This window comes from Kwoniella dejecticola, chromosome 6 (genome assembly GCF_000512565.2).
Source record: "Kwoniella dejecticola CBS 10117 chromosome 6, complete sequence".
NCBI lineage: Eukaryota > Fungi > Basidiomycota > Tremellomycetes > Tremellales > Cryptococcaceae > Kwoniella > Kwoniella dejecticola.
The window spans coordinates 1,875,841-1,901,728 of NC_089306.1; the positions used below are offsets into that span (position 1 = coordinate 1,875,841).

At 48.2% G+C, this 25,888-nt stretch overlaps 14 protein-coding genes across 14 annotated transcripts; 7 read left to right on the forward strand and 7 right to left on the reverse strand.

The window, feature by feature from the left end:
• Window positions 1–596: 596 nt before the first annotated feature.
• On the forward strand, window positions 597–1,504 carry I303_105559 (uncharacterized protein; the record flags this gene model as incomplete). Its single annotated transcript, XM_018408292.1, has 2 exons — window positions 597–630; window positions 708–1,504. The coding sequence occupies 2 exons, from the start codon at window positions 597–599 to the stop codon at window positions 1,502–1,504; spliced, it is 831 nt and encodes a 276-aa protein (XP_018261983.1).
• A 223-nt stretch (window positions 1,505–1,727) lies between these two features.
• Window positions 1,728–2,799, reverse strand: I303_105560 (uncharacterized protein; the record flags this gene model as incomplete). The annotated part of the gene is made up of 4 exons (XM_018408291.1): window positions 1,728–1,896; window positions 2,003–2,493; window positions 2,552–2,578; window positions 2,665–2,799. The coding sequence occupies 4 exons, from the start codon at window positions 2,797–2,799 to the stop codon at window positions 1,728–1,730; spliced, it is 822 nt and encodes a 273-aa protein (XP_018261982.1).
• Window positions 2,800–3,254: 455 nt separating this feature from the next.
• On the forward strand, window positions 3,255–4,912 carry I303_105561 (uncharacterized protein; the record flags this gene model as incomplete). The annotated part of the gene is made up of 7 exons (XM_065969193.1): window positions 3,255–3,283; window positions 3,355–3,387; window positions 3,459–3,650; window positions 3,834–4,021; window positions 4,170–4,324; window positions 4,421–4,589; window positions 4,770–4,912. 7 exons carry the CDS (start codon window positions 3,255–3,257, stop codon window positions 4,910–4,912), a joined length of 909 nt encoding a protein of 302 aa, XP_065825265.1.
• Window positions 4,913–5,304: 392 nt separating this feature from the next.
• I303_105562 (uncharacterized protein) lies at window positions 5,305–6,310 on the reverse strand (the record flags this gene model as incomplete). Its single annotated transcript, XM_018408289.1, has 4 exons — window positions 5,305–5,389; window positions 5,522–5,889; window positions 6,031–6,095; window positions 6,169–6,310. 4 exons carry the CDS (start codon window positions 6,308–6,310, stop codon window positions 5,305–5,307), a joined length of 660 nt encoding a protein of 219 aa, XP_018261980.1.
• A 738-nt stretch (window positions 6,311–7,048) lies between these two features.
• Window positions 7,049–7,985, reverse strand: I303_105563 (uncharacterized protein; the record flags this gene model as incomplete). The annotated part of the gene is made up of 4 exons (XM_018408288.1): window positions 7,049–7,145; window positions 7,267–7,598; window positions 7,726–7,790; window positions 7,868–7,985. 4 exons carry the CDS (start codon window positions 7,983–7,985, stop codon window positions 7,049–7,051), a joined length of 612 nt encoding a protein of 203 aa, XP_018261979.1.
• Window positions 7,986–8,434: 449 nt separating this feature from the next.
• Window positions 8,435–10,317, forward strand: I303_105564 (uncharacterized protein; the record flags this gene model as incomplete). Its single annotated transcript, XM_018408287.1, has 7 exons — window positions 8,435–8,711; window positions 8,898–9,070; window positions 9,373–9,469; window positions 9,563–9,619; window positions 9,739–9,874; window positions 10,024–10,162; window positions 10,297–10,317. The coding sequence occupies 7 exons, from the start codon at window positions 8,435–8,437 to the stop codon at window positions 10,315–10,317; spliced, it is 900 nt and encodes a 299-aa protein (XP_018261978.1).
• A 536-nt stretch (window positions 10,318–10,853) lies between these two features.
• On the reverse strand, window positions 10,854–13,250 carry I303_105565 (uncharacterized protein; the record flags this gene model as incomplete). The annotated part of the gene is made up of 13 exons (XM_018408286.1): window positions 10,854–10,901; window positions 11,025–11,477; window positions 11,552–11,702; window positions 11,772–11,844; window positions 11,901–12,036; window positions 12,098–12,136; window positions 12,193–12,245; window positions 12,310–12,333; window positions 12,396–12,416; window positions 12,482–12,604; window positions 12,667–12,775; window positions 12,850–12,985; window positions 13,084–13,250. The coding sequence occupies 13 exons, from the start codon at window positions 13,248–13,250 to the stop codon at window positions 10,854–10,856; spliced, it is 1,533 nt and encodes a 510-aa protein (XP_018261977.1).
• A 1,031-nt stretch (window positions 13,251–14,281) lies between these two features.
• Window positions 14,282–14,782, forward strand: I303_105566 (uncharacterized protein; the record flags this gene model as incomplete). Its single annotated transcript, XM_018408285.1, has 1 exon — window positions 14,282–14,782. The coding sequence occupies one exon, from the start codon at window positions 14,282–14,284 to the stop codon at window positions 14,780–14,782; it is 501 nt and encodes a 166-aa protein (XP_018261976.1).
• Window positions 14,783–14,882: 100 nt separating this feature from the next.
• I303_105567 (uncharacterized protein) lies at window positions 14,883–16,172 on the reverse strand (the record flags this gene model as incomplete). The annotated part of the gene is made up of 1 exon (XM_018408284.1): window positions 14,883–16,172. One exon carries the CDS (start codon window positions 16,170–16,172, stop codon window positions 14,883–14,885), a length of 1,290 nt encoding a protein of 429 aa, XP_018261975.1.
• A 426-nt stretch (window positions 16,173–16,598) lies between these two features.
• On the reverse strand, window positions 16,599–16,922 carry I303_105568 (uncharacterized protein; the record flags this gene model as incomplete). Its single annotated transcript, XM_018408283.1, has 2 exons — window positions 16,599–16,819; window positions 16,892–16,922. 2 exons carry the CDS (start codon window positions 16,920–16,922, stop codon window positions 16,599–16,601), a joined length of 252 nt encoding a protein of 83 aa, XP_018261974.1.
• A 288-nt stretch (window positions 16,923–17,210) lies between these two features.
• Window positions 17,211–18,109, forward strand: I303_105569 (uncharacterized protein; the record flags this gene model as incomplete). The annotated part of the gene is made up of 6 exons (XM_018408282.1): window positions 17,211–17,234; window positions 17,299–17,380; window positions 17,476–17,564; window positions 17,687–17,857; window positions 17,948–18,013; window positions 18,086–18,109. 6 exons carry the CDS (start codon window positions 17,211–17,213, stop codon window positions 18,107–18,109), a joined length of 456 nt encoding a protein of 151 aa, XP_018261973.1.
• Window positions 18,110–18,796: 687 nt separating this feature from the next.
• Window positions 18,797–19,505, reverse strand: I303_105570 (uncharacterized protein; the record flags this gene model as incomplete). Its single annotated transcript, XM_018408281.1, has 3 exons — window positions 18,797–18,907; window positions 19,044–19,105; window positions 19,223–19,505. 3 exons carry the CDS (start codon window positions 19,503–19,505, stop codon window positions 18,797–18,799), a joined length of 456 nt encoding a protein of 151 aa, XP_018261972.1.
• An 869-nt stretch (window positions 19,506–20,374) lies between these two features.
• I303_105571 (uncharacterized protein) lies at window positions 20,375–21,912 on the forward strand (the record flags this gene model as incomplete). Its single annotated transcript, XM_018408280.2, has 7 exons — window positions 20,375–20,554; window positions 20,696–20,968; window positions 21,077–21,163; window positions 21,260–21,281; window positions 21,369–21,505; window positions 21,594–21,679; window positions 21,777–21,912. The coding sequence occupies 7 exons, from the start codon at window positions 20,375–20,377 to the stop codon at window positions 21,910–21,912; spliced, it is 921 nt and encodes a 306-aa protein (XP_018261971.2).
• Window positions 21,913–22,951: 1,039 nt separating this feature from the next.
• I303_105572 (uncharacterized protein) lies at window positions 22,952–25,426 on the forward strand (the record flags this gene model as incomplete). The annotated part of the gene is made up of 12 exons (XM_018408279.1): window positions 22,952–22,988; window positions 23,054–23,079; window positions 23,159–23,359; window positions 23,428–23,486; window positions 23,566–23,688; window positions 23,790–24,169; window positions 24,255–24,581; window positions 24,659–24,718; window positions 24,810–24,882; window positions 24,967–25,042; window positions 25,123–25,324; window positions 25,407–25,426. The coding sequence occupies 12 exons, from the start codon at window positions 22,952–22,954 to the stop codon at window positions 25,424–25,426; spliced, it is 1,584 nt and encodes a 527-aa protein (XP_018261970.1).
• Between the last annotated feature and the right edge of the window lie 462 nt (window positions 25,427–25,888).

Genomic DNA, 25,888 nt, shown 5'->3' on the forward strand with positions numbered 1-25,888 from the left:
ATAAGATGGCATCAAGTGATTCTGATGGATCGCCTAGATCATTTATGCATTGAGGCTAGGACAAAGGACAAAGGAGGAGAAAGCGATTATCGTAGCGTGAGCGTGAGCGGGACTGGGACTGGGAATGGGAATGGAAGGGAAAAGGGTTCATCTTACTTAAATCATATTGTTATCTTTTGTAGCGAAATGCAATATATACCTACTGGTGCTATGTTCCTTTGATCACATCTAAAGCGTTACCATCGCTCTTATTACATGCTTCTGAAATAGACGATATGTCACTTTCAAGTATCATCCTTCGGCCAAACGGGATGGGATGCGATCATCAAAGGCATCTCTTGCCTTGGCACGAGAGGAGAGAACAAAGAGACAAAGCAGAAGGAGTATTGCTTTTGAACACTTCCTGCCTTACTACCGATGCATGGGAATCGACTGAACTTTCTCCCCATTCTGCCGTGCGAGGCTCATTCGTAGCCTTCTGTTATGAATGCACGATAACAGAACTACCATAGAACGATTCTGATCATCTGTCAGTCGCTCAAATTCGAAAGAGAAGTGCATCTCAGACAGCTTGCCCCGGTAGAAGCTCAAGCAGGATGGTATTTACCACGTCCCAGATTACCATTATCGGTGAGTCCGATTGGGACTGACGTGTGAATACGGACGAGATCGACAGACTCTGATATGAAGAATGTTTGGATTCATAGCTCTCTTCGCCATCTTCCTCTCATTCATCTCGCTCTTATTCATCTTCTGCATATACTCCTCACGCCAGGCTCGGAGAGATACGTCCAACGCCCAAAAAGCAGTCCTGGGAACATGGAAGGAGAACGGTCTTCCTCATAATTTCTCCGTTCCGTCTTTGCATTCAACTATAAGGCAAGAATTCGATCTGAATACTTTGCCCCATAATAACATAAAGCATCAGCATCAGAATCATCATCATCCGATGCCGTTACCTCATATCCAGTCAAAAGATGGTGATGGGGATGGGGTATCAGTGAGGACGGAGAAAAGAGGTAGTGGTCTAGCTGGAATAGGGACGTTCTCTGCAACTTCAAATAAAGCGAAAAGCACTAGTACGCCGGCACCGGCACCGGCTCTGACGGACACATCGTTTCCCTCTAGTTCAGCCCAGCACCCGATCAGTAATATTCAGAGTAGACCCGGAGAACAGCCCACCATCACTCCGACGCCAACATTCTCAAGACCACTCTCCTGGTCTAAGGGTCTGCCAACAACACTACATTTGACGCGAAAACGATCTCAGTCCCATGCGAGCGAAAAATCGAAATCGAGTTTCAAGTTTACGAACATGGCCACAAGGCATCGAACAGGGACAGGTATGAAGGTAGCGGATAGAACACCTCAATTACCGCCTATACCAAGGAAGAACTCTGCGAGGTCATTAGCGAGTCAGAACTCCCGAAGCTTAAGTACTGGAAAGATGGTGGAGAAGGGGAATGTTGCGCCTGTGATAGGCAGAACAGGACGTCGAGCTTGATGCGGAAATCCGAATGATAGATGAGCGGATCCATTTCAGGAAAATACATTAGAGAAGTGTGAACTTCGACAGTGCGTTAGTTCAATGGAGACAGAGCTGATTGCGAGTATTGCAGTTTCAGTCAGCCAGTAAGGTAGGATGGCAAGCTGTTGAAGCGCCAGCAATAGAGGGAGTAGATAGTCCATACCCATAATGCCCTCATTGGGCGAGCTGAGCGATTCACCTATGACTTCGTCCTGGAGACGATCCCCTGCGCCACCTCCAAGAGTGTCTTGCCTACTATATCAGGTCGGCCCCCGTACAGCTCGTACCACTTCTGCAGACTCTCTTCTTCCTCGTCATGATCAATCAGATTACCCGGTAAGTCAGTCAACACTAGACCAGTCTTGAACCTATTCATTCCGATACTTTCATCAGCTGGCGGCCATCCAACGCCCTCCCTCCTGATACACCTCAAGCGAAGCAATGCGTTGGACTGGAATGTGAGCCGCGACTCACCCTGCTTTTTTGGCAGCTGCCAAATCCCACAAATGAGCAGCTACGAACCATCTCTCCCCTGTTGCCTCTCTTCCAGTCCCACTCCCGCTCTGGGGGCCTTGCCCTTGCTTTTGCCTTTGTTCCGCCTCGAGATCGTCGCAAGTTCGATGGGCAGCCTCGTAAACCTCTTTATGGGGTTTCGCATACCCCACTTCATCGCAGCTGACTACTGTATCTACCAAGTCGGCTATGCCAGCTTGAGAGGCGTATCCCTCCGTGGTCAATTTAGCCCCATTGGTAATTATCGCTAGTTTCGCTCCGTTCTGAACCAGGTGCTGCATGGCTTCTTTCAGAGTTGGCGAGGACGGTAAGGCCGATAGTTTGGAGGTAATTCCTTTCAGATCGTCTTCGGTCGGCGGATGGATCGATAGAGCAGCAGCGAGAGAGAGGGAGAGGGATGTTTTGAGGATTGAAGCTATTGGAGGAGGAGGTGGTGAGATGAGAGATAGGTACTGTTCGTTCGATACCTGATCAGTATGATATGTCATCATGTAGGGGTATCCAGCTCACCGTATAATCTCGCTGGGCGGAGTGAAACTAATACCAAACTTGATATATGAGCCTCGAACTCCGCATGAATGGTCATTATTCCACTTCTGCAAGTTGAAACAAAGACAACGCACCCAGTCCATCACGAAACCTTTACTCCCCCAACCATTCTTAGCGAGACCTTGCCCATACTGCTCGTCTACAGCTGATATGATATCCTGTAAGGTGAAACATGTTCCAAGAGCATCGAAGCAGACAGTAAGGGTCATTTTTGCACTTCACTACAAAGCAAGCCGCTGATTCTTGTGTGTCTGATGTATTGATGGTGGAAGATACTGGCACTGTTGCGATTTCAGCACTTTGCTCTGTGCAGATTGAGGCTACTTTCCAGTTCGATCAATATCCAGTTCAGTTCTCGACGTCATGTTCGGCATTCGGAGCTTGATTCGCTTATCACGTGAATGTGGTTCCCCAGATCAAATCAGGTCCCGAATTGATCGATCGCACTGATCTGTCCGTGCGGTCCGTGCATAGTCCGGGGAATAGCTGTACCTTAAGTTATCGCTTGACCGAAATACCAGTAAGTAGCCAGCTGATAAGATATTCCGAAGCCTTATTATAGATTGATTTGGACATTCCCATCCTACACCTACTTTTCTCTTTGACTAGGATTCCTCAAACCCAGTCTCGTCCCAGACACGACCGTTCCAAAGTTATAGACAGAATGACTCTTGGAGGTAGAAAACTAATCAGGTGAGTGCGGTCTTCCACTCAACTGATCTCCATTAGAATAATTATAGCTGACCTCATATATTTCCGGGTAGTTTCGGCGTAGACGTGGATGCTGTAGCAGGATGGTGAGTCTGAGTCGCCCAGCCCCACGCATGGGTCAGGTAAATAATTTTACTAAAAGGAGTATGCTCGACAGGCTAGGATCGTATGGCGGCGAGGACTCTCCAGGGGATATCTCCCGAGGGATGTTCGCTGGAGAAGTGGGTTGTCCGAGATTACTCAAACTATTCGAGAAATTCGGTCTCAAGACTACCTGGTTCATACCTGGACATAGTCTGGATACGTTCCCTGAAGAGATGAAAGCGGTCAGAGATGCAGGTCATGAGATGTAAGTCTCAGCGTCTCCTCGCTATACATCGTTCATGAATTGTCAAAGCCTGTCATATCCCGTCGTCGTACCATATCCTGTCCTGTCCTGTCCTGTCATGCCACGTCATTGCGTGTCGACACAAAGTAGATTGCTCCGCTGCTGCTAAGCTGCTCATACTGATTTAATATATGTATGAATCAGAGGACTGCATGGATACTCGCACGAAAATCCTACTGCGATGTCAGCAGAACAACAACGCGATATCCTCGAACACACCTTCAAGCAACTCACCGACTTCTGCGGGAAGCCGCCGGTGGGCAGTGTTGCGCCGTGGTGGGAAGTGAGTAAGGAAGGGACAGAGATGTTGTTGGATAAAGGGATATTGTATGGCAAGTCCTTACGGTTTTTCTATCCTCCTTGCTCCCTCCTTGTTCTAGCCTACTTCACGGTCTCGACAACACCAAGCCTGAAGAGGAATGAAGGATCTCAGCCTCCACCGAGATACACGAGCTGACAGATAACCTATGCCTCTCGCAGACCACTCATTCCAACACCACGACTGTCTACCATACTACCTCCGTATGGGCGACAGTTGGAAACCCATAAACTATAAAGAGAAAGCTTCGAGCTGGATGGAACCCCTCAAGAAAGGTGAAACTACAGGTATGGTCCAGATCCCCGCTAATTGGGATGTGAGTCATCTCCGCTTCTCTTCCAGACGTACAATCACAAAATACCTCGATCTGATCTGGTCTGAACTACTTTGACATCCTACAATGGCAATTCAGCTCGATGACCTCCCACCAATGATGTTCGTCAAAGGCTCTTCCAACGGATTCGTAGACGCCAGGACGATCGAGAATAAATGGAAAGACCACTTCACGTATTGCTTAAGAGAGTATCCCGAGGGTTTCTGTATGCCTATAACAATACATCCCGATGTCTCAGGTCGACCTCGTAAGTCTTTCTTGTGTCGCCCCGTCTTGCCTTTTTCCGCTTTGCCTTTTTCCGCTTTGCCTTTTTCCGCTTTGCCTTTTTCCGCTTTGCCTTTTTCCGCTTTGCCATCTCACATCGCATGCCACCGAATTGAGCTGAGGAATTATGCTATCGCTGTTGGCTTGTGCTTGTGAAACACAGACGTCCTGATGATGCTCGAACGATTTATCGAATGGGTCAATACGCACGACGGGATCGAATGGGTACCTATGAAAGATATCGCAGAGCAATTCAGGAAGTCGAATGAACCTCCAAAGGGAGCTGTCATGCCGAAAGGTCTGTAGATGAAGAATGAATACCAGTATAGGACAAATTGCATCGTGTCATGCAATCGTGCTTTATCGGGGTCAAGTATGCAGCGTTTACCTAGGTTCCGCCAGGGTGTAGTGCAGACTCAGTGCAGGATTCCTGTCATGCGGGAAGCCAAAGTAAGGAGTACACGGATACAAGCTGCATTGTATTGTCACATCTGAGCAATATATCACGACTTGAATCGAAGCCCAAAGGTCAAAAAGGCATGGCTACGTTACGAAATGGAGGATGGCCTATACGCGAAGGCAGATCTACTGGAAGCCAAGTCATTCAACACTATCACGGAACGTCCTCCTCTGCTTATCGCTCGAGCAAAAGCTACCTGGCCAGCACAGCCCACTGCGACCGGATGGAATCCTTCTGCCTAACAACAATCTCCGTTGGTAGGTGCCGAAGCCACCGTAAACTTCCCATCTTTGCCCCTTTCCCAGATATCAGAGGCATTCGATCTGAGTCAAAGATACAAGATACAAAGCATTAGCAGCGCCAAAAATCACATTTCCGCGTCTGCTTGGTCCATCCTACGATCGTAAGGAGACCTGCTGGGCGAGCTAGATTGAGTGAATGGCGAATAGACTCACAAGGGATAATGAACTACTCCTGAACCACCTCGATCACCTCCAACAAGGTACTCGCACCCCTCTGGACCAGCTTTCAACCCATGAGCGAACCTCGAAGCGCCTACTCCGCCTGGGAATCCGATGAAATCGCCTTTCGAGACGGGTACTTCTTCGATAGTATATTCCGAACCACCTCCAGTCGCAGCTCCGGTCGCACTTTCGGGATTTTTATCGGTCTTCTGTTTCTTCTCTGCTGGAGCATTGTCAGAGGAAGGAGGCGGTGGACCGAAGGGATTGAGAATGGGAAGTGCGGCGTTGACTAGTTGGACGACGGCTGAGCCGGAGAGGATGTAGATCCATTCGGTATTTGAGAGGTGGTAGTGGATTGCCTGTGCCAAGCATTGAATATGGTCAGTGTCGGAATTGCGTGAGATGATGATGATAGTGATGTTCAGGTTTAAGATGGATGTTGAAGACTGCGATAGAGACACTTGTTGATCTTGTCGTCGGGCTGACTCGACTCGACTTACGGTTGACTCGGTATTGGGTTCCAGAATGGATTTGTGTACCGCTACACCAGTATCTGCCATGCCGACTGAGTATACCGATATCAGTCAGCGAACCGATAACACGACTCGCAAGATATAGTGGAGAATTGTTTGACAGACCTTTATCGGATAAACAAGTAGTCTTCCTCATCGCTTTCGGATTCCTCCAATGTCCCATGGGGAACATGTTCTTCTCAATCTCGTCAGCCTTCAGGACGGGATGAGGGTGTTGTGGGAGCGAGGTATTGAGGAAGTTGTTCATTGTGATGGCGGATGTGTTGTGTGTTGTAAGGACTGCTTTGAGCACTGTACTGTGGTATTTTGGCTGAGAGATTGATTCTTTATGGAAGGATGATGAATACGAGTTACATCATGGACAGCTTTTATATGTGTGAGTGCGAACTGACCCATATGGTCGAATCACTAATGTGAGAAATCTGACTTGGCCTCAGTAACGGTTGACTCAACTCGATTCAATCATTGGTGCCTTATCTGCCCGAGATCCCGATCACCTAAAGAGTTTAAAAGCTTACGCAAAACGCCAAGCTATTCAGATCCAAGCTGTAAACAATCTCCCGTCCCAACTTTCTACCTACGAGCCCTCAGCTTCCGAAGAGAAACCTCGATATGTTTGAGAAAAGCGTCCATGTGACATGGCATGTGAAATATGGGGGAATTTCGTCACGACGAAATAAGTAGTCAGTCATTCGCATCTTTCGTCGCGACGAAATACCAGCTTTTAAGGTACGTGATATCGCTATTATTCTATCTCGTCGCGACGAAATTGATTCTGTCAATGATTTGTTCAATTGTTGGATACGATCCTTCTTCATAAGATGATCCTCCAGTCTTTCCGTCACGGCTTGTCATGGTCACAAGAAGGAATTGATGCCAGCAATTACGCATCCAGCAACATTCATATCGTCGTACCCTACAACAAATTACAATACTCAATCACAACTCCACCTTTCCGTTCCTTTGAATCACGTTCCAACACTCCCTATTGCCCAGCTGCTTTCCCGCTCGTATCAACAGGATTGAACCTCGCTATCACTTCTTGACCAGACTTCGCATCTGAGATATTACTGACTCCGAGTCTAGACCGATCATCCGTACAGTCAGCATCAGTCGTCGGTTCTTTTGACTGTCTTGTCTGGTCGTGTTACACTTCCGCACGACTGTAAAGGGCTTAGATAGGCAGAGAGGAGAAATGCTCACTCGGGATAACAACAAACATCCAATTTCTCCCTTGTCCCACCCATCAAGTACACCAACCCCTCTGAAGAAGCTTTGAGCCCATGAGCGTATTTAGACGCTGCTACACCACCCTGAAAGCCTATAAAATCGCCTGGGCCCACTTGTCGTTCTTCTATCTCAGTCTTGGTCCCCTCCAAACTAGGTGCATCGAATTTCGGTATGTCGGCAGAGCCATTCCTTGGGTGATTATCCTTGCGTTCAGGTGAATGAATGGATGCGTCGATGAGTTGGAGGATCCCGGATCCGGAGAGGATGTATAGCCATTCCGAGTCGTGCAGGTGGTAGTGGATTTGCTATCGGATGCAGAGTCAGCATCAAATCAATATACCGTTAGCCATAACGAGGAAGGAGCAAATGTTTCTATTTCGATATCTCGGGCTGAATGAAGAGCGAGGAGACACGATCAAACAAACAACGTACAGTCGATTCCCCATTAGGCTCCAGTCTGACTTTATGTACCCCCAGTCCGGAGTCCTGCATACCAACTACTCCATCAGATCAGCTCGCTATACGCGCACGCAGAATAAATAAAGCATTGAACCTGAGAAAAAGCTGCACCCACCTACGTCTGACATACAGACACTGATCCTCTCTGCATCCCGATTCAGATAATGCTTGTCCCCCTTCATCGCTGCGTTGATCTCGTCATTCTTGAGTAGAGGGTGGTGTGGTAGACTCATTATGGCTAGTCTTCCTTTTCCAGCTGGTCAAATGTATGGATCACTCGTAAGAGTAATAACTTATCTATGAGACCTGTATTTATACTTGTACTTGGAATGCAATTCTACTGGGTTGATTGGACATGACCTCATGCTGATCATACAGATTTAGATCCGGTTATCTCGGTCACCACAGTCTCATTCTCGTTCCTGGCGGACAACACCGAGGTCTGAGATCCGTCCGTCGCATCTCGGATAAAATCACTAAATATGGCATGCAAGATATTTCATAGACTCGTTATGCTCCCCTCCTTCGAGCTTCAGTAACTTCGCATTTCAACTGACTTATTCTCATCTTTAGCATCTCTCGCCTCGATCCGAATAGCATAGATAGCGCACTACAGGATATCATCTCAACCGAATCCTTACCCTAACTGTACGGCAGGCTTTCATAAATCAACTCAGCGAGAATGGCCGAAGTTGCAGCCCCACTCCCAATCACCTCGGAGCAAGAACCGAAAGTCGAAATTGATGGAGATGCAGATATAGAAATGAACGCTGCCGAGAGCTCAGGACAAGTTGACGGACAAGAGACCGGTGTCAAATCAGAAGGAACGAAAGTCGAAGCTGAGGGAGAAGCTGGAGCTGAAGCTGAGGCGGAAGAAGAAGATAAGACAGAAAAGATACCTGATGATGCGTGTGAGACGTTATATCTCCAGAACTTGAATGAGAAAGTCAGGATACCAGGTGAGTGTTCTCTCTGTTTGTACCTAAATTTCAGTCGGATCCGACAAAGACAAGAAGCGATCTCGTCATGCGTCGTATAGGTGATAGGCGACTTCCCTCAAGGGGAAGGATGAGAATGAAACACTCTTCGAAGCTTTTCAGACTCGTCCTTGACAATGTGCTGATACTCTCAATGGTGGTTGACAGTCATAAAAGAAACCCTCTACTCGCTGTTCAAGCCTTATCGACCATTACAACCCGTGATAGCGCACAAGAATGTCCGTATGAGAGGACAGGCGTTCATTTCGTTTCCTGATGTGGAAAGTGCGAATGAGGCGAGGAAGGATGTCGCGGAGTTCCCGTTGTATGGCAAGGCAATTGTGAGTTATACCTTTTAGTCTACGGTCAGATCATGTGCGAATGTCGGGGAGGACGTATAGAAATTGAGCATGCTGTAGAGAGGTATCGACAAGTAGGGATGTGTTTAGAATCATCATAAATATCGAGAGCGAGAGGGAATTTGGCAGACGATAGAGTCTGATCACTGTCGATATGATCACGTTGGGAGACAGTAACACCGCAGAATCTGGCAAATGACGAAGAGCTCCTGGCACTGTGAAGCTTGAAGTTGCGTCTATAATGGCTCGGCAATGCTAATTCATTCCTTGCTTGCTGAAAATAGCAAATATCCTTCGCGCGCGGTCGATCAGATAGTATAGTGCAGAAAGTAGATGCCGAGGCGTTCGACGAGCACAAGGCTAGGAGGCTAGAAGAGAAGAGTGAGTGTCCATATCCGCTCTAGCTTCAACCACATCCGTTCCAAGCTATAAGTGGCCAGCATAGCTGATGTTTCTTGCCCGCTCCTGCGACAGAATCAAAACGACGGAATAACCCGTTACGTCAAAAAGCCCAAGCGAAACTCAAAGCCGGTATGTCCATGTTGATGTCGACTCCCAAAGTTTCCTCGTATTGGATATTATTAGTCTTGTGAGAGAAGATAGTATATGCTGATATCTGCTGTTCGATCTCTGTTTAATTGACTTCACAGAAGAGACAGGTGCACCCCAACAGAAGAAACAAAGACTCCAAATGCCCGACGAATATCTACCGCCCAACAACGTCTTGTTTATCCAGAATTTACCGGAGGGAACTACTTCTGATGATCTTAGGGAAGTGTTCGAGGTGTACGTTGAGCTTCTTTATCTTCTTTCATCTTCCTCATCTTCAGCTTTACCTCATCTTTACCATCATTGGAGTTCTTTTGCAATCTGCCTTCTTAATCTATGAGTCATGAAGCTGTACTGAAGCTGATGTTGAATGATCGATTTAATAGGCACGCCGGATTACTCGAAATCCGTACGATCCCAGCCAAGAAAGATATCGCCTTTGTCGAGTTTGCAGATGAGAATGCAGCTACGCTGGCTAAAGACGCACTGCATAATTTCAAGATTGACGGAGAGACCAAGATGAAGGTGGGTTCAGTCTATTCATACTCATTCCCGATTATCATCCTTGTCCCCATATGCGTCTTCCCCCAAAATGATGCTGAGTCCGATTTGATGGCATGTGAAATACGATGCTAATGACTGAATGCTCTTGTCAATAGGTCACGTACGCAAGAAAGTAATCTTACTCATCTACTACTCTGGGGGTATTCAGACACTCGCGTACGTTTCTCAAAGTGGGGTCTAGTATATGTAACGTCATGGCATGGCAGAAATGCAAATGCATTTGTGTAATATATGCAAACGAAATACCAATATATCGCGCCTCGTACAGCTTGCGCAAGCGATGGACGGTTCGGATACGGGCCAACGCTATGCGATGTGTAGACGAAAGAGGCAGGAGAAAAGATGCATTCGGTCTTGATCGTGATGACACAAGTGACTGAAATCGTCATGCGATTATCGAATCAGAATCAATGCTATTATCCCTCCTCTTAATCAATGCCTAATTATGCGTTCAGTGATGACGCGAACAAGAGCCTTCATGATATGTCGTAACATCGATAAGACCGTTCTGAGACACTATGACACTTGCACACGACATGATATAACCCGACATGACTTGACTTGGGATACGGTCGACGCTCCTCCCCTCCCTGGTCTATCCCTGAACACAAGTAGAGTTTACATCTATCTCTATCGATCAGATCAGATTAGATCAGAATCGCCCTGCTCTAAATACAGCTTGGGTAGCTATTCGCCTTGCCTACGATCATTCATTCATTCCGTCAGCATCCACCCTGCTTCATCTGACGCAGCCTTAATGTCGACGACCGAAAGATGAAGGGCAAAGGTCTGCAGATCAGTGTCAAAAGCAAACTCAACCCACCTGATCAAGCGATATATTATCCTTCTTCAACCTAGTCCCCATCTCATCATCATCCTCGTCTTCATCATCATCGTCATCCACCCTTCCTCGCATTCCCCCATTGACCAACGGTGTTTTTCCCGCCGTGCCGAACATCCCACCTCCCGGTCCGGTAGGTAACATCGGCGCCCCAAAAACACTGAGCGCGCTTCCACCAGGGGACCTGTCCGGTGAAGCAGCTCCGAACGGTTTGAAATCACTAATCACCCTTCTAGGCGGAGAAGCCGGGCTTGTGGCTGTCGAATGCTCCAGCGAAGCTGGGGTAGGCGGAATATCGCTTCCGGCATCGGGTTCAGGTTTTGCAGCGGGGACTGAGACGGGTTTACGAGGTGGGAGTCTGCCTCCTGGCATATAACCGAATCCTGCTGAATAATTCTGACGGCGGAATTTCTCGGTCAACCGTTTTCCGGGGACCTATGGAAAGCAATAAGGGTCCAGTTGTCAGCTCACTCTGTGTAGGCGATGGAGAGCATCGTAAGCTAGCTCACGTGTAGGATCTGTGGAACGGCGTCGGCGATGTATGTCGAGTTCATCCATGTTGAGACGTTCTTCTTTGCGTTTTCGTGAGGGGCATAGACTTCAGGCAAATGGACCTGCTTGGTCTGTTCGTTTCGTAATAATAGTCGTTCGTGCAGTTCTCTGAGACGCACGAAACAAACAAGATGCAGAGTTAGCTGATATCGGCATGCCATCAAAGACCCAGCTTACTGCGCTACCTCTTCAACCGATTCCATAGTTTCACCTTTCTGCCTGATTCTCTGAGCTACCTCCACACCGATCTCTGGATTGTAATACAAAGTAAGCTAATGTCAAGCACATTTTGAAGGATATGCTCACCAGCTATCAGCCGCTCCATATCCATGTTCTCCAAGACACTCCCGACAATCGTCGTTGCGAGCAAATCGGCGGTGGTCAGTGGTAACATGACACCAGATGTCATGTTACATATGGCTTGGAAGAAGTCCACGGCATGCTAATCGGTAGTTTAGCTGCAGTATGAATCACTCTTGGCACATGGACAAGAGCAGACTCACGTTATAGCCTGATAGAGTATCTTCACAAGCGACCATGAACTACACATAGCGTTAATGCCTTGATTATACATACAGGTTCGATCGGGGTCACTCACGAAGGTTATTCCGTTCTGAGCCATCGTACGAGCAATCACGAGCGGATCATGGCCTGCAGTAAAGATAGGTGTTAGCTTATGAATACCGTCCCAGACCCGACTGAATGTCAGGCTTACCATCAGGGTCTCCTCCCTTGATTTCTGATTGCATGTGAATCAGCTGATTGTCGATCTGAATCTGAAGCCAGGTTCCGCTAACTCACGATCACCACCTTCACCGATACCTTCGTCGATAGTCCAAGGTCAGCTGTACAGTAGATTTGCCAGTAAGGTTGATGGAGCAGCTCACCATGCGGAGGAGCATCCGCAATCAGTACCACCATCTTAGCAGCCTCTCTCCTCCATTCCAGCTCTGTGAGGGTAGCCGCCATACCGGCTGTAACAGCTTCTGGCCCATCTCCGCCTCCAGACGCTGAATCAGCCCGCAAGAACGTCAGCTTGTGTTCTCAAGGAGAGTTGGAAGAATCAGCTGACCTGTCAGACCTTTCAGATATTCATGCACTTTAGGTATATCCGATGTGAATGGATGATACTTGTACACGTAAGTCGAATCTTGCGGCGGATGATCACGATAATTCACCACCTGCATTTATGGACATCCTGTTCAGCTGATCCTGGAAGTCATGGTTGAAAGTGAGGGGAAGGAAGCTGACTTACAGCTACTTTGACATCGTCTGGACCGTTCAAGCCTTCTTCGCCCCTGATCATCTCACAGATCCCCGTTATGTGATCTCGGACCGAATTGATGTATTTCTGCATTGATCCTGTACAGTCCAAGATGAAAGCTAGGTCTCTGATGAGCGCAAAAGAAACAGAAGCTTCAGTATTCAGGCCATTACTTGTGCTGCGCCAAATAGACGGTGAAGAAGCTCAGCTTGATGCCGTACTTACATACATTTCCCTCTACTCGAGCCCGTGCCCTCAACGAACTTGATGTTGTAGCTTGTGACAGGAGGAGCTCGGACCGGTGTAGGCGGAGTAGCTGATCTGTGATAGTACGAATAATAGGAAGAGCCATACGACCCGGTGGAAGAGTAGTCATCCATATCGTCGTCCATCGTGGTTGTATGCGGAGGGAAGTAAGGTATATTTGAGGAAAGAAGAGATAGATGTCAGAGAAAGCTAGTTGAGTGGGATAGGGATCGCGATCGTTACAACAGTGATTAGCAGTGAGATGATCACTATATGCTGCTATGAGGAGGGTGATGCAATGCAATGAGATGCGCTTGTGCTTGCGCTTGGGATTATCAGGGGTTCGTTCATATGCTATCATCGTTGAAACGGCTGAACAAAATATCCATGATCCAAACGCATTGTTCACCTCCATCTTGCTGATACCTTGATGTCATCACATCACCCAACTTATTGTTCGTGATGCTACGCCCTGAACACCGTGGGAAGGTGAAAGAGTGGCGATGCCACCCATCCCCTCTTGATGCTTCCTTCCGAGTAAAACGTCATGACAAGCTATGCTGAGAGGGCAAGAAGGCCCAGTAAATTGATACATCAGGCTGCAGTCTATGTAGCTCAATGACAAATACTCACACGCCATCTCGTTTTTACAACTTTACAAACGGTCTCATTCAGGCGATTCATCCTAAACATGCCTATCCCAGAACACTCAGTCACTCGGAGTGTAAACACCGCCACCCTTCTCAACAGACACGCAATCAAGCACACCCTTAACGTCGATACAGCGTATCACCAAATAGACACCCCTCGATCGACTTCATCAGCCGAGAGGAAATTCCCATTAGTCTCAGGGATATTTGCCTTCACGAAATTGGCACCAAAGATTAACGCTCACACCGCTTCTGAGAGAGAGCAGTCTTTCGAAAGGCTCAAAGAAGCATTTTCTCTTTGTCCTTCCATAGACGAAAGTGGCTGTCCACATTTTCCACATTTCCGCAGGAAATACACTTGCATCATTCGTCCATCGGCTTCGGGCTCGAATGTCCCACAAAGCGACGCTCATTTTTGGGAAGGATACATCACGGAGCATGGCTTGACCAATAATGCAAATGAGGCCATGACGGTCTTCGTCCCTTCAGCCGTGGCCCCTGTTTCTGCTTCAGGTGCTGTGTAGTACATGGCCAGTCCCATCTCAGATGATATCGACAAAGCATATGCAATCCGACAAGTCTCGCTGGACAAGGAGAGCAAGAAGACTCTAACCCAGTTACTATGGCGCAGCAAGAATGAGAAATCCACCTCTACCTTCCATACATCGATCAAGCTCACCAAAGACGCACTGACCGACTGGTCAGGCAGTCCTGAGGAAGCCTACGCCGACCAGGAGAAAGTAGATCGTGGCGTAGATATCACATTTAGAGTACCGATCCTCTACTCTGCGAGCGACAAGAGGACCGAGACGGGAACCCAGCGAAAGTTCTTGGCGATTACCACTCCCCCGCTTCGGATGGGAGGATGGCCCGGAGCAAAAGGTTTAGAACCGACTGAATGGTCAGGTGAGCTTAGCTGGTACGAACTGGTCGCAGAACAAGTTTCGCAAATATCGACGAAGCTTGTATCGGTCGATTCATGGAAGGAGGTCATCCAGTCTTTGATTAGCCGGTGTACGATATTGTAAACACACTGTCTCACTTTGGGGGCAGTATGCAGTTCCCGAAACTGTCAAGCAGAGTCGCAGAGTGGTATATGCATGTATGTCAAAAGAATTTTTGGCGATATCACATCTCTCTCCTTCTCTTACGTAGTTCACTGCGCACTTCATCAAATACTTGCTTCTTCAGCATCTTCCCCCCTCTGCTGATTCCCGTCCATGCATCCATATACGCCCTCGTCCCTTCAAGCAGTGTGTCTACACTTATCAGCTCTGTCAAATCCCTTACAGCCCATGTTCGTGATTGTGGGCGCAGATATTCGTGGCTTTCGCTCAAATGTGCTCGTGCACTGACACTCGACTTCAAACGCGAGGATGAAAGTGAGGGTGAATCTTGACACTGACCACCTTGAGTATTAATCGAAGCCTCGGATGCGCGGAGACTTCTGAAGATATCGTCCGCCGCTAGCGTCAAAGCATTCCTAGTCAAATGAACTAATGGCTCAACCCTTGAAAAAGTCCTCATCCTCCTCTTTCCCGCGCGGGACCTCTTCGATCCTCCTTGAGTCTCTACGATATACTCGGACCGAATGGTGGCAATGATTGCATCTTCGTATCGTTTCAACCAGCCCAATGCATTATTCGCATCGACGAAGATGCCGTCTCCCTCAGTACTTGAGTCTGACGAGAAGATTACCGCGTCCATGCTGAATCCTGTGGGGGTATGTACTTTTCGCCTTTTGCCGTGTCCCCTTGCCCAGTTTGGGAGGGGTAACAGCTCTTCACTACCTGAGCACAAATGGGGTTTGGTTTGAGAATCGGAAAGATGTTGTGCAGCTCGAAAGGAGATTGAAGGTGTCTCAGGCTGGATCTGCGAAACATCTTGAGGGCTACGAGTGACATCGATATCGACGTGACTGATATCATTGACTCTCTCAGCAGGTGAAGCTGGCTCTTGCCCGTGCCCGTGCCCAAGCTCGCTGTTTACGCGAGGGTGACATGGCGTATCCGCAGCCGATGATCTGCCGGTGCTGGGTACTCGGAAAGGTGGTTCGATGTTCATGACGTCCCTCAGATAGTCACGGTCACGGTCACGATTGTTCTGAGGTTCAAAACGAAGCGCTGCTTCCTCCAACGTGGAGTCACATAGCGAGGTCCAATCTCGATGAAGCTGGACGCGAGCCCCTTCTCCAGCGTTCCTGTTCTTGTTTGATTCCGATGGAGCTGTTTCCGGTGTGCGTTCTTTGGGAGATGCGCGGCTGATCACCTCGAACGGATCGCGCATCGACATTGATAGTGTGTTCGCGAGATAAGCGGTATCGGCCTCCGTGTGGGCGAGATGAGTATTAGGGTGAGTATGGAAAAGACCTTCCGCTATCCGCTTACACTGAGCATTCCATTCTTCGTGGAGGGTCATCTTTACTTGTGGGTTCATATCTGTTCAGGCAGGATAGGCTAAGTTAGTTGATGTATAATCTCGACAAATTAGTTGAGATTCGGAAGGACTGGACTGGGTTTGCAAGTATCAGTGATTGGTAGATCCAGTCATCAGCACTATGATACGATGATATTGCATCGTCTCAACACGTTCCGTTTCGTTTCTTTTCGATCGGTCTAGTTCAAGATTTCGAGTCAACCTTTATCGGTTTCACTCCTTTGAGGAAAGACGAAGGCGAAGACGCACACGAAGGCACGCTATTTGTGAATCCTATGACGCTTTACCATTGTCTTCAATAGGTTGGCCATAGCAAGCTTCATCTCCAGCGCTCCCCCCCTTCTAGCCAATTCAATGGTTCCATCGAATCTGCATCTCACCTAAGCAAGCTTCGCAAAAGACTGCTAATTATTGTCCACCTTTCTCCGCTTCTATCCTCTTCATTTTCCTCTCTACCACACTCCGTATCGGACACGCCGTACTCGGACTCTCTTCTATACGTTTCCCCGCCTGATCCTTATCCGCATCCTGGTATATCTTCTGGCAACATCTGTACAGCGATTCGACGTATGCGGAACAGGCCGACTCGTTATAATTGTTCTTGGTAAGGCATGATTGGATTGCACAGGCTAAATTACACGCACGTATTTACGAAAATGAGCTTGTGTGTATATTTTCTTGATGAGAGACTTTGTGCTCACCTTCTTCTTGGCAGTCTTGAGGCCCTGGCATCGTGATTGTGAGGTAACCTGTTGTGAGTATGGAACAGGGATGGAAAGGTGAACCCAGGTTTATGTTGTAGCCCTCGGACGTCCTGACCAGCTTAAGGTCTCCCACGGTATCATACATCGCTCTGCCTGCCCACCGGCCTGATCCGACACATCCGAATCTGACGTGATCTCCCTAACTCACTCCGAGCGCCCGCCGTTCACCAAACTTCAGCTTACATACTACTGCTGAACCTGCTCGTTTTCCATTACTGCTCAGAAATACTACAGACCCACTCACAGCTCAGCCACAATGTCGGACATCTACTCTTATGCTGTGAGTCATCGCACCACCGTCCTGCTCATTTAGCTGATTACTGGTAATATCCCGCTTGGATCAGGTCGACACCCCAAAATCATCCATCTCTTTGGGTGATCTCAAAGACAAGACTCTATTGTTCGTCAACGTCGCCAGCAAATGCGGTAAGTACATCTGACTTGCTACTAGGCATCGCTCCTGTGTGTATGTGCCCGCAGACACAGTACAGCTGACCTATTGATGCATGTGTTTTTGACAGGTCTGACTCCCCAGTACAAAGACCTTCAAGCTCTGCACGAGAAATACCAAGACAAAGGCTTAGTCATCATCGGATTCCCATGTAATCAAGTGAGTACCCGTACACCTAATTTGCCTGAACCGTCGGAACATCTGGAACACTTGCGCATTTGCATCCTCGCTATACAGATGTCATGAGCCTGAATTGATGATTCCGTGCTTGCGAACCACAGTTCAAAGCTCAAGAACCAGGAACAGACGACGAGGTCTTGCAATTCTGTCAACTCAACTATGGCGTGACTTTCCCCATAGCCAAGAAAGCGGATGTGAACGGTCCTGAAACACAGCCTATTTGGAAATACTTGAAAGAGAATGCTCAACCTCCGGTAGAGAACATTGATTGGGTGAGTGGCTCCTGCAATCCACCAGCGCACGATTGCTTGCATTATGACGATCATCACGGAGCTTACTACAATCTTGTCTTGTCTTGGCAGAACTTCTCCAAATTCTTGGTCAAGGGTGGTAAGATCTCTTGGTTCCCTGCTAGAAGTACCCAAGTAGTGAGTCCTGTCGTCTTCAGCTTGTATTCGAGACATGTGGGACTGCTGCTCATCTTACACTGTAATGCGCAGGCCGACGTGGAAGCTGCTCTGTGATGACCGCAATCCAAAGAAATAGACGCATACATCGGATAGACTAGGGAAGAAAATCATGGCATATGTAATCAGATTGTCACACTCACTTCGGAGCTGAATGGCATAAGGACGCGAGCGAATGCCCGACTGTGTCTGCGGGCTCTTTTGCATGCAGCAGAATCGTTTTACCGATTCCTGATTGAGCTCGCGATACCCTTCGCGTCGACTCGACGGGAATCCTGCTGTTCCGGCTACTTCAGCTACTTAAAGATTATATGGGAACGACAACCGTTAAAGGGCGGGCAATCGAGGACGGCGCAATGGGTTATATGCTCATTACTGATCCATGGCTCCCGATGGTCCTTGGCACAAGTTGAGTCAAGACTGTTGTTTGGCTCACAAAGCACTCGACCTCGGCTGGGCCGTGAGAGAGGGGGTTCTGAGACCTGTTGTGTCATGGCAATCATATATTGCACGGCGTGCTGCCCATTCGATAATTGGGCGTGCATCTCGAAATCGGTAATAGTACATACGGCGCTATAGCAGTAGCGTCGTTGATTCTGGGTATGTTTGTGATGCTAGGTATCTTTCCTGTCCTCGGTATACGTGTTCACGAATTTGATGAACTGCCTGTTTGGATCTGCCTTTATCCGCTTTCATCGACTGTCGAGTCTCGTCGCGGCTCCGTATATATCCTATGTGTCTGATCTAGGAAGGTCTATTTTCGTTTTCCCGGACGTTGTTGACACCCATCATTTGCCTTTCACTCGGTGACAGCGTGAAGAAAGACTGTTTCAAGCTGGCATATTGTCTACGCACCTGTGCGATGTAACGCCTTTGGTCAGCTTAGGCTCCGCTGCACATTCGTGTACACGTATCATCCCATGCTTCCAAAATTTCCTGCATCATGATGAACATGGAGAGACGAGTGATGAGAGATGAATCCGGCACTCACGGGTGAGAAGACATGTTCCCTTTCCCCAAAATCAGCGAATAAAGCCATGTAAAAACACGCAACTATATTCGTCGAGTACTATCAGCTGGGCACCTTGATGTTCGGCTGCCGTCCACAACGCCAGTGGAGAAGCATTCTGAGAGAGACATCTTTGGTGATGATGCAGAATGGGGACTCACATCCGCCTAAGACCCATCCTCCTACGCCTAATAATTTATTCGTCCTAGTCGGCAACACATTCTCATTTGCGACTCTGGCAAAATACTTCTCGGCCTGCGTCCTTGTCCGCGGAGCAGCTAATTGGTCAGGCGACGGACCAGTATATATCTTCTCGGCGGATTTCTTGAGTGGTATTGCGGAATTGGAGGGTACCATAGATGGTCTGGATGGTCCAGCTTCTGGCGGGGAACTTGCAGATGAGGATGGAGACCGGGGTGTGGAAGGTGGGTTTCCTGATGACATCCTGTATTATTCTGAGAATTTCGTAGAAACTAAAGAACGGCGGTCTGTCGTTCGTCTTTGATGCGTGTGATGCTGTTCTTGGTGAGGCTAATACTGTTAATAAGGCAGTAAAACCAGCTGAATGAGGCCTCTCATCTTTTGTTTCGGTGAGAGCAAGTGAAGCAAGCGTGTAAAATTTGCTTCCGCTATCCATCGCGGTTTTCCGACGGAATCGTTGGTTATTCCTTTTAACTGCCTTCATGCATATGGCTGTGTTATCGGATTGCATCGAAACGGAGAAAGAACGAAAAAGAGGTTACTTCCTCGTCAACAGGGACGTCCATGCACTCGATGCTGGAAAGGGTCTTTGAATGGTGGGAAATGCACCGAGAGATGTGCTTTCACTGGCCTGTGACAAAGACAGCCCGAATAAAGTCCCCTTTGCAAGGGCTTTCATTGTAATCCTATTCTGCCAAGAATCAGATCGGCTCCTCATCACGCAGAACGACCGTCCCACATCCTACTATGAATCTCTCCAAAAATGCGAAAACGATGCTAAGGATGTCATCCGATGAAGCTGTTACGACTACTATTACAATACGATTCAAAGCGAATGTATTGAACTTTCTTCTTGGTTCTCCTTGTGGCACATGAGGGAGGATCATGCCCATGCCCATTCAAAAATCGCGAAATGGTGAGAGTCTTTTTGGTTGTTTACATATCTAGAACCCCATCGAGCACCAAGCACCAAGAACGAATATGTGAGCGTCGATGTATTCGTGGTCTGTTTACCTAGAATATATATATATATGTATATATCTCCGAACTTATCTCGAAACCAGTAATTCTATCATCTCGTCCACAACAGGATTAACAACGCAGGTTTCACGATGTTCGCTCTCCCCTTCAGCCTTGTTTGGTCAATTCTCCTCCTCTGTCGCTTTTGCAGTCTCAACCTTGTTGGAGCACAGAACCAGTTCGCTGGATGCTTCGTTCAAGGACCGGATTCCGGCGGCGACGACGTTTTGATCTTCTTCGAAGACATCATCCACGATGCCGATATCTGTGCTGTACGTCGAATATCCGCCCGTTGCCTCTGCTTGATCCTGTCCCGTTCGGTCATGTCTTGTGCCCTGTTCTGCCTCATGACCTATATGCATGTTGTTGCATAGTCAGGTTGAAGCTGATGACGATCTGGTTTGATCCTGTAGGCCAAATGCGCCGGTTGGAATTACGCCTGGATAGGGTACGGCTTCCTATGCTACTGTTCCACCGGCTTCGTGGAGCCTTTTAGGATGATCAGTGGAGGAGAAGATACGTGTATCTCAAGTGGATGGACCGAGGGTCGGATCGTCTCGACCTCTTTTGCATTCAACCGATGTGGCTCGTCCTCGGATTCCAACACGCCGAGACTTGGCGTTCAAAGTCCCAAGGAATGCTTTGAGAATTGTAAGAATGATTTATACGCGGCTTTCAAAATTGATGTGAGTGAGCGTTGAAGGCAGACTACCCTGTCTGCACCAGATTCCAAGAGCCGAACGAGCCGGAGAAGAACAAGTGCCCTGATCGCGCTACTATACTATTCTTTGCAGGATACAAGCTCGTCGGGGTACTCGTGTTGGTGTCCCACAAATCTCGACAATGTTATGGGCTCAACGTGTGGACAAGGCGGGACTTTCGTAAGTTGAATCCAGTCCGCATTGGCGTCTCCTTCTCCATATTGTCAGAACGCCGATGTGCTCATATGCTGATCATGACGTTTATTGGTGGTATAGTATTACTCACATCCAGCTGCTGGTGAGTGAGAGAATCGCCCTCGGTCCAACCTGGAGCTTGATCACTCCTAAGGATGAAATATCGAAGCTGACTTGACTTGCCATCCAGCTGCGGCTTCGGGCCTATCTCGTCGAAACGCGCGCTTGGAAGCCCTTGAACGCAGGAAACAGATATCCATGCAGACTTGTCCATGGGGATTGACAGCATGTCTCATACCGGACCTCCAATCGAGTGATGCATGGGAGGTGAGGAGCCTCTTTCTCTCTCTCGTTGAACTGTCATTGTACCTTCCGCATCGCGAGCTGATCGTGTTCTACCGGATGAATGACTCAGTGCGTCGATACCTCGACCGAACTCGAATCGTGCGGAGGATGTATTCACGGTACCTACGATAACCAGAATGCTAAACAAGGGCAAAGGTGAGAGGATAAGAACAACTACGTCAGCACTAGTAGAGCCAGCTAATCAGCGGTGCTCACTTCCGCTTTTGCGTGGTCCCATCGTTCTTTTGCGCAGCTGTCTTACAGAAGGAGTCAAGCTCGGTGCCGCGACCTGTTTGGACGGTCAGTGTTTCGCCTACGCATGCGAAGCGGGGTATATCCTCCTTAATGGGGCGTGCCAAAAACAGAAGCAGAGCTCGCTTGAGCTGTGAGCTTTGCATCATGGGTTATGGGCTTTATGATGAGCGGCTGGCGGTAGGCAGTAGCTTAGGCTAGGGCCTCGCGGATGTAGTCTTCTCTGAGACCCTTTCGAGCGGACGCTGGTCCTGTTGTGCACATGCATACATGATTTCCCTTGGGAAGCTGCTGAAGGCATTCGCTATTAGCATGAAAGGTTATACGCTAAGCTTCGAGCCGGCCCGACTTAACGAACATTTGCCGCTGCAATTGACGCTACCGCGTGGTAATTACTCCGAGCGCCATTGACATCATACCGTTCTTCGCTGACTTCTTCGCTTCTCCTCCTCGCATGTGTGTCCAGAATTCCAGCAAATTGATTCAATTAACATTAACACACATGAGGAAAGTCTTGGTTACGCCGTACGACGCCTGCCGAGCCATACTTCCCGGCAGATGCGGAGCCTAATGAACCGGCTGATTGCTCACTCAAAAGTACAAGGAAAGGGGAAAGAGTTGGTCCCTTCTCGGCTTTTGCCAGCTGCTCTCCAATCGGTATCAACTTTCCGCTTTCATCACCATATCGCCAGGAAGACGGATTATGTTATTTGCTTGTTCGTAGCGGAATCTGACTCGATCCTGAAACCCTATGACGTCTTGGTATTCCTTTAGAACTGATACCGAAAGCCAGAAAAAGAAAAGAATGATGAAGGAAATCCTCGCAGTATGGGCACCTTACCCTACCCTTGCACCCGTAAGAGGGGCATCGGGGTACGATGGAGGAGCCGTTTATAGAGGAAATGGATCTCGTAAACAGGCTTCCTTGGCTATCATGTGGTCCGAAAAAAGTTGACGGAATCGGGCGGAGCGGCTTTCTCAATGAATGACATCTGATAGTGACAGCAGCAACGGTCCATACCCAGAGGGATACATCTTGATTATAAGAAATGCACAAAGCGCACTGACGACCTCTGCTATACAAAAGTCAGAAATTGTGTATTGCCTATTCTTGACTTATTCTCTCATCTTCATTACTTTGACCGTCTTTCCTCACTGTGAAGACTGCTTGACACAATGAAGAGATCCATTGTTTTCTGTGTATTCGCGGCCTGTGAGTATGTTCTCGACACCCTCTTCAGTGAAGGACCAGCTGAGCTGAGCGAATTTTCTCCGCAGTTGGCGGTTGGCTATTCGGATATGATGTGAGTCATCTACGATGCATCTCGACTAAATGCACGACTCAAGATTGAGGACTGATTGTGATTGGTTTGGCTCCTTAAGATCGGTTATATCTCAGGATGCCTGATCATGCCAGACTTCATCCATCAGATGCAAGGTGCCCAAGCGACTGCCATAACGTCGCAGAACCAATCGATCATAACCTCCTTGTTATCTGCCGGTACATTCTTCGGGGCGATCTTCCAGGCTTTCACCAGTGATAGACTAGGACGAAAGGGCTCGATTTTATTTTGGTCGGTCATCGTAGGTCCAAAATCATTTTGCGAACACGAACCTGGAGATCCGCTTACAAGGCCACTGGGTTTTTACAGTTCACCATCGGTGTCATTGTGCAGGTCACTACCTTCTCCTTGGGTCAACTTACTGCAGGGTAAATTTTCTGTCGTATCTTGTGTTGTTGCGAGCCTGTCAGCTGACTGACGATGTACGATGTGATGCGTTTTCCACAGACGTTTCGTAGCTGGTCTAGGTGTCGGTGCTTTATCAGCCATTGTCCCTTTATACATCGGTGAAGCTGCTCCGAAGAAATTACGAGGTTCTTTATTGGTATTATACCAAGTCCAGATCATCTCGTGAGTAATTAGTCCTGACTTGACTGTTCCCGCTACACATCTCAAGTAGGCACTCCCGCCACCGGACAACTCAGTACACTGACGATTTCATGCCTTTTCAGTGGTCTCTTCTTGGCGTACATCGTCAATTTGGGTACACACCACATCTCCAACTCTGCTTCATGGAGGATTCCCATCGGATTACAACTTGTCTGGGGATGTGTCCTCATGGGCGGATCATTGCTCTTACCTGAATCTCCCCGATACCTGCTGGGCAAAGGACAAGAGAAGAGAGCCATAAGAGCTATCGCCATGTTGAATGATTGCGGAGAGGACGACAAGCTCACGGAAGAAGTCATGACCGAGTTGAGCTACGCCGTGAAGGTCGAAAATGAGGGTGGACAAGCTGGGTGGCTGGAATGTTTCTCGACTAGAAGCAGGATGTGGAAGAGAACTTTGAATGGATGTATGGTCCAGTTCCTTCAACAGCTCAATGGTCAAAGTGAGTAACTTATGATTCTCGGCCCAACTACCCTAATTTGAATACAGTCGCCAGGACTGTTTGCTAATTGAGTGACGTTCTGCAGACTTCTACTATTACTACGGTCCCGTCTTCTTCGAAGCAGCCGGTACAGGCCTCGACGCGTACTCGATCCAAGCGATCTTAGGGGGTATCTCACTGGTCATGGTCCTTCCGGCAATGTGGACGATCGAGCATGTCGGCCGAAGAAAATCTCTTCTTATCGGTTCGCTGGGTCAAGCGGTCTGCGCAATTATCGCGGCATTAGTAGGACATTTCTACACGGATGTGGACGGCGTGTCTGCGTCGAAGAGACAGTTGGGAGGAAACGTCATGATTGCTTTTGCCGTCTTCCATGTTTCCCTGTACTCGATGTTCTGGGGTCCCACTCCTTGTAAGTCCTCGTCTTCCTCAAGGCGTATGGCATATTGAGTGTTACTGGACACAGAGGCTGATACGCTTTGTCATCAGGGGTGTTGATGGGTGAGACCTTCCCTTTGAGAGTACGATCGAAATGTATTGCCTTGGCGGGTGAGTTATAGTACCCTGATGTTCATCCAGCATCCTCACAGTGACAATGGACTCTTTCGTTCGCTGATCACCTCGATATTCGGTGCAACAGCCGCCACGAATTGGCTGTGGAATTTCCTACTATCATACTTCTCACCTCTGATTGCAGATGATATCGGGCCATTGTGAGTTTCATTTCATTTTATCTTCCCAATGCACGGGTAGGCTTGATCGGACGGTCTTTAGGCTGATCTGATGTTCTGAAACAGAATCCTGTTGGTATTCTGCGGATGTCTCGTATTCGCATTCGTCTACGTATTCTTCATGATCCCCGAAACACGAGGCGTAAGTCTGCTCTTCCGCTTATCTTGCTCATCGACCTGGCGAAATGGTGCTGATTGACAAGGCGTTTACCCGCATCATAGATCTCGTTGGAAGAAGTCGACGAGCTGTATCGGACCAAAGTACCTGCATGGCGATCGAACTCTTGGGTCCCTTCAGCTCATGAGAATCATGCGATCGATAAGCTCGAAGGCAACGACAGACCGAGGCCCAGTGAATCTACGGCTGTGAACAATCAGGTGCCCGAGAAGAAGGTTACTGAACAGCATGTTGAGAATGCGCCTGGTAAGCTTTTTATTCACGACTCAAATCTCTTCTTTCACTCGGAGAACCAGCTCATTGATGGTGATTTTCGTGATCACGCTAGTCAATCAAAATATCGAGTGAGCGCGATTGGCCCTGGGAGAGCAGTCAAGAATTACTTGACGTATCTTCAAATTATAGCATCGAATGGAAGCCTTGATCATACATACTATCGCATGCAGATTCACAAGACTTCTACTTGCAGTGTGGCTGACAGGAGCCGAGTGACTCATCGTATCGCTCGCTACACGTGCAGTGATGCACTGCGGCGGACACAGAAGAAGTACTATAGCCTCAATACTGTATGAGTATGACTTCATCCAGCGTCCTGCGCTGCATTGGAACATCACGGTGTCTTTCCACACCTTCCGCCCCGCAGACTACGATCATACGTGGCTGCTTCACCATCCTTTCATATGACGAAGCACATCTTCACCGAAAGCCTGCTCATGAGTCCCTCCTTACAATCGTGCACACAGAGCACTCACAGTCGTTCAGACAAGATCCGGCGGTCAAAATAAAATAAAAAAATATCGCGATGCTGTA